This window comes from Sciurus carolinensis, chromosome 11 (genome assembly GCF_902686445.1).
Source record: "Sciurus carolinensis chromosome 11, mSciCar1.2, whole genome shotgun sequence".
In the NCBI taxonomy this organism is placed as follows: Eukaryota; Metazoa; Chordata; class Mammalia; order Rodentia; family Sciuridae; genus Sciurus; species Sciurus carolinensis.
In genome coordinates, this window is record NC_062223.1 from 106,196,790 (window position 1) to 106,202,789 (window position 6,000).

At 34.5% G+C, this 6,000-nt stretch overlaps 1 protein-coding gene across 5 annotated transcripts in view; it reads left to right on the forward strand.

Annotated features, from left to right (window-relative positions):
• Gria4 (glutamate ionotropic receptor AMPA type subunit 4) overlaps nucleotides 1–5,287 on the forward strand; it is a 348,446-nt gene extending 343,159 nt beyond the window's left edge. For 2 of the 5 annotated variants that reach the window (XM_047515811.1, XM_047515810.1), the window contains exon 17: nucleotides 2,414–5,287. In XM_047515811.1, the coding sequence (XP_047371767.1) occupies nucleotides 2,414–2,578 (165 nt within the window). In that variant the 3' untranslated portion in view covers nucleotides 2,579–5,287. The remainder of the gene's footprint in view (nucleotides 1–2,413) is intronic. The other 3 variants (XM_047515814.1, XM_047515813.1, XM_047515815.1) reach the window with 2 other exon arrangements.
• Nucleotides 5,288–6,000: the final 713 nt, after the last annotated feature.

Consider the following 6,000-nt stretch of genomic DNA (forward strand, 5'->3'; position numbering starts at 1 on the left):
TGGTAGAATATATTTTAAGAGATAATAGAGAATTGTAAGTATAGAAAGTAAAAATGGTAGAATATATTTTAAGAGATAATAGAGAATTGTCAAAAATTTGTTAAGTAATACACTCATTTGCACTAATCTAAAAGAGGAGAAAGCTTTCGAGATTTTCCTTTCCTCACAAACACAATCAAGAAAAGAGAAAAAAAACAGAAGCAGATTTTATGGCAAAAGCCTTCTGTAAATGCTTTGAAAACATCATAATGTTTTTATTAATTATAGCTAGTGTTTAATAAAAATTAAAACAAAGCTAAACTTTTTAAACAATTATCTATTTTATTGAAAGGGAATCTGAAAAAACATTAAGACTTTGGTCTTGGTTTTGTTTAAGTGTAGTATCAGCAAAAACCTATGAATTCTCCAGAATCACTTACCAAGTCCTCTGTTAAACAAGCTTGAGGGGTCTTAGGATTCCAAAGTTTCTTAATGTTGAAGATAGGCTAATATATTGGCTTAGATTAATTTCATGGATATTCATTTTTCTTGGTTTCCTTTATTTAATCTAAGTTGTCCAAAACTGCCCCCCCAAAGTTATTTTTTCTATAAACTCATAGAAAAAGTACTGGAAGATTCCAAACATCTAGGTACTCATAGTTCTGACCTCCAAATTATCCATCTAATACATAACAGTGAAAAACAGGATTACATGGGAAAGTTATCCAGCAACTGTGATACCAATTCTCACCTATTTCTTAAATGTAATATTCTATTGTTATATTTTCTTGATACAACAGTACTATTTTGCTAATAACTTTTTTATATACAAATATCCAAAAGCATGTTCACTCTAATATTGAGTAGGAAAATATTCACCTCTAATAACTTAACCTCCCAAAAGTCTTACTTCAAAGAGTAAGATTTTTACAGCCATGTTTGTTATCTGGTGAGATTCTCTAGTCCTCTGGTAAGAGTCTACCATATGAGTGAGGTCCTTGATTAAGGGATCCTTTCAAGTATATAATTGAACTAAATCATTTCTAATTTCCTCATTTGTATACTAAAATTGACCTTCTATTCTGTAAATCAGTATGTAATCCCAGGAACACAAGCTAAGGCAGAAGGAACATTCTTGTTTTCCTCTAAAATTTTCATTATATTTCCATAAATTCTAAATATAAAAACTATTAATGTTTCTGTAAAGGATGTATCCCAAGTCCTGATTATGAAAAAAAATATTAATTTTTGAAACTATTAACTAAAACAGAATTATGAAATTTACCTTGAATTTTATCAGATATATCATTACCAAAAATTTGAAGTTATCAGGATAAATTTTTTCAAACATCTTTTATTCTAACAGTTTTAATTATTAATTTACTTATTTTAATGTACCAGTATTCTGATATTGTATTCCAGGGCAGAATAAATACAGGGATGAAATGTCCTAAAGAATTAGATAAACTTAAATTCATAACAAGAAATTAACTACATTATGAATTGTGAGAGTTACCATCTAAGTCATTAAAAAACTCAAAATATTTGCCATATTTTCCTCCTGAGTTAACATTATAATTCAATTACTTGAGAGAATGCAGAGGCAGTGAATGGACAGTAATTAGATTCATATGCCACTGCCTGCTTCTCCTCTGGGTACTGTTATCTGCTACCTGATAAATTTGGAAACAGGAATGGAATGAGAAGTTGAGAAACCTGAGCCCTTAGCCTTAATCTGGGAAGTTTCCTATTGATGGCCATTCAACAGGTCTTGAAACAGGCCCCCTTTTGCTGTACCCCCTTGAAGCTTAATTTTAAAATATGATCCTTGCCTCCATAATAAGCATGGAATAAACCACCTGTCATTAACTGTGCTGTTCTGAGTCATGTCTATAATGGGTGCGAATGAATGAAAGTGTCTGTGGATAGGTTTGTGTTATGGAAACAGGAATATCTGTCAATATACATATAGTGTTTTAGGCAATTTATTATAAGTTTAAGAGTCTAATTCATGCACTATGAAGAAGACAGTCTCTATCAAGAAAATAATATAATTTAAATAATGTTGTAAAACATAAAAGAACTTCTAAGTTTCACTAGAAGTTCTAGGGTATGGAGCACAACAAGTTTAAAGATGTTTCCTGCCCAGATTTGCTAAACGGAACCTAATTTTATGATTTTAGAATTAGTTTTTAAATAGGTAGGACCACCAGCTCTAGTCTTCAGTGTAAAACTTCAATGTAGTTGATGCTTCGATTCTTCAGGGTAGTTCAGCTTTTCTTTCCCTCATAAACAGTTTGCATATGACCAAAAAATATGGAAAAAAAATGCAGATGTCTAATTATTGATATTTTGGTGTTTGTTGTGTCATACTTTGTTGAACAAACAGTAATATAACGCACCACATTCTCTGTTTCCTTTCCATGCAACCCAGCTGACCTTTTCTGAAGCCATAAGAAACAAAGCCAGATTATCCATCACTGGGAGCGTGGGAGAAAACGGCCGCGTCTTGACGCCCGACTGCCCAAAGGCTGTACACACGGGAACTGCAATTAGACAAAGTTCAGGATTGGCTGTCATTGCATCGGACCTACCATAAAAACCAAAAAAATAATTGAGTGCCTTAATTAAACTGTGTTGGTGACTGATGGAAACACAGCCCTGAAGGACACGCCAAGCGCGGGTCTTTGCTAAACCAACCTTTTGGCTGAGAGCGGGAAGTACGTCCTAACGCGCCGGACATCAGCCGCAGCAACGTGTGCATGAGCTCAGCTCGGAAACCCAAACTCAGATTTTATATCAGGAAAACTCACAATTTAGGTTTTTTCGGGGAGTGGGTGGGGGGAGCCGGGATGGGTGTATTAACAGCAACAAATTTCACTCGAGTGGACTTAAAAACTAATCAGACTTGCCTGTTAGCGCATTAAACTGTGAAGTTCTTGCTCAGAAAGGCCTTTGTCTTCACCGAAAGGGATAAAATAGTTATAGAAGTCAATGAACATGCTAACCTGTGTCTCCAGAACACCCATATAATCAATGGAAGAATATCCAGCTGAGGAAACAAATCACTAAACTGTGATAAGAAAATAATAAACAAACATGTAAATCCTGTGAAAAAAAATTAAAGAAAGTATTTACACTTACTTTGGAGAAAAACAAATACTGAAACATGCTTGCTTTTTAACTGACATAAATTCAGTAGAGGACAACACGATTCTTTTTTCTAACCATCTTAGGGAACAATACATTGCAATAATTGATATAAATGCCATCACTGTAATAAACTTTAGAGACGTTTTTCTATAAAAGTTGTTGGTCATCTTCTTGTTTGCTGTAAACTTCACTTTGTTACATGAGCCGGTTCACAGATTGCATTTGTCTCCACTACCAGGAACAAAAACAAAATGAAGAAAATGTTGACGTTAAACCATCAGTCTACAATGTAGAATCAACAGAGACTACGGGTCACTCATGTTATTGATATTATTTATAATCTTGTTCTGTGTACAAAATTGTGGTTTTTGTACCCACCAAAAAGAATAAAACAACAGATGTTCTTACAATATCTACAAAGCTTAAAAGGTTTTTTTTTTTTTATCATTATAAAAGTTATTTGAGAAATTACAAGAGTATACAAAGGATTGTAGAAGTCAAATGGTGGGCCATATTGGAAAATGTAGCTAGCCCTTATTTCTTTTTGCATACTAAGCTGTCCTTCTATTGCAACTCTTTGACTCATTAGCAGGTTAAGTCGTCAAAGATAGAGTCTTCGAGTCTGGGAATGAATCATTGTCCTACAGCAACATACCCTGTAACTGTGCTGAAATTTTACTTGACTGTATTTTGCTGCATAAAATTATGTGTCTGGTGGCTGCTCCCCCCATTCCTATTGTTCCATTTAAATCCTTTGAAGGCACTAGTAATAGTTTGAGGTGGACCACAAATAAATAATTAGTCCTTATTTTTACCTGGAAATTGTGATGAAAATTATATCCATGTTCATTATAAAAATTAATTTGTTATACATGTATTAAATTAACAAGGTTCAAAAGAAGATTTGGCTTATTTGGAATAATAGATAAATACTCCAATACAGATAAAAATCACATACCTAGGGATCTTGGCAGAAAGCACAAGTTAGGATGATTCCAAAGCTCTGGACTTGAAGGATGAGTTGAGTTTTAAAAGGAGGATAAGGTGTCAAGAGCATTATGGGTAAGCGGTGCCCCAAACCATGTATGTCAATGGCTTGCTTTAGGAATGTATGTACCTAGGTGGGCTGGTGAGAGCACTGATGTGATAATCATGCAAGATAAGATGGAAAAGGTGAAGGGTCAGTTTCCTTCCCTTAACTCTTGAGCTCCCCATCCCCCATTCAATCTCTGCCACAGTAAGAACAATCTTAAAAGTATACATCTGATAATGCACACGTGCACTGTTCCTTCAGGAAATATTCCAAGTTCTTGAGCAAATGAATCCCTTTGTGATCTGGCCCTTGCTATCTCTTCAAGGACTTCTCTCACTTCTACCCAACTCCTCTGCCAGCAAATGAACCTCCAAAGCAGCACATGGAGCACTGCGTATTATTTCCTCAATCTATTACTCTTCCCTGTCTCCTCCTTACTGGACTAATATTCATTCTTCGGTACTCAGATTGAATTGTACTTGCCCTGGGAGGACTTTCACGACTGGCCACCACCCCTGCCTAAGAGTTAGGTGCCACTCTTAATGTTTCTCCCCCATCACGGCACTTGCCATTCTGCATTGTAATTGCCTGTGTTTTTGTCTGTAAACTACTAGACTGTAAGCTCCTTGAGGGCAGGGACTGTGTCTATCTTGTTCACAGTTGTATCCCCAGCACCCAGCACAGTGCCTGGCATATTGTAGGTGCTTAATAAATATTTGTTGAATGAAAGAATGAATTGAATTGAATTAATTTAATTAAGGAAAAACAGAAATATAACTGTTTCCTCACTAAAGTTCCCTGGAGTGTTCATTGAGTATATAGTGGGTCAAAATGAGTCTGAAGTTTGGCTGATTTCATGGTGTTTTCTATGTCACTGGAAAACATAGCTAAGAAGAAACCAAAAGAATGTGTTTGGTTAATTTTCTGATCAGATAAGAAGGTTCTCTATATGATTGTACATGGCTGTGGAATAATTTGTTTAGAGAAATTGTCATAAGAAAACTAATTCAGAACAAGAAGTTTGGTTTGGTTTTTAGATATACTATTAAGGAAAGCTTTGATTTAAGCCTTGAAATGGATTTACGTTGTAATTGGAGAATTATATTTCTCAAAGTAAAGAATAATTTTACTGAATTTTTTTGTTTTGTTTTTTTGTTGTTTTTTTTTTTACATCAGTGAAAAGGGATACCTCTCTGAATTTCAGTCTGATGAAATGCTCTAAAACTTTGGAAATGTGTTTTTAAAACATGTTTAAGTTAAAAACATTTAAGTTAAAATTTTTGATTCTACAAAGTTAAAGAACTCATTTACCAAAAAAGAAAGATCACTACCTAGTGATTCTGAACATACCAGACAAAGCCAACTATGAAGCTTTATCAGCTGGGTACATATGCAATGATCACAGTTGAAAGATCAGAAGAGAACGGCTTGGTTCAATTCAATCACAACTCATTGATATGCCCGTCTCACCATGGTTGCACTTGCTTCAGGCTCCTGCATATTTGCAGGTTATGAGTTCCCTGGTTTACTGACCTGAGGGTTACCAATTAATTCTGTTTCCCTAAGGCATAGCACATTGTAACTTTCATATTTATTTGCCCATGTGTGAACACAACTTCATATATTAAGCCAGTATCAGTGAAAAAAATGTTCAAATAATTTTCTAAGAAAACCCTCTGTCCCAATTTTCAACACCAATGTACTGGTAATACCCATAAGAAATAAATGAAAAGTGGTATCCTAGAAAGTTGGTGAAAAGACAAACTCAGTAAAGTCATCTGCTTTAAATTTATTAATAGATGTTGTGTGAAAGTAAAAGCCAGGGTGAAAAACCA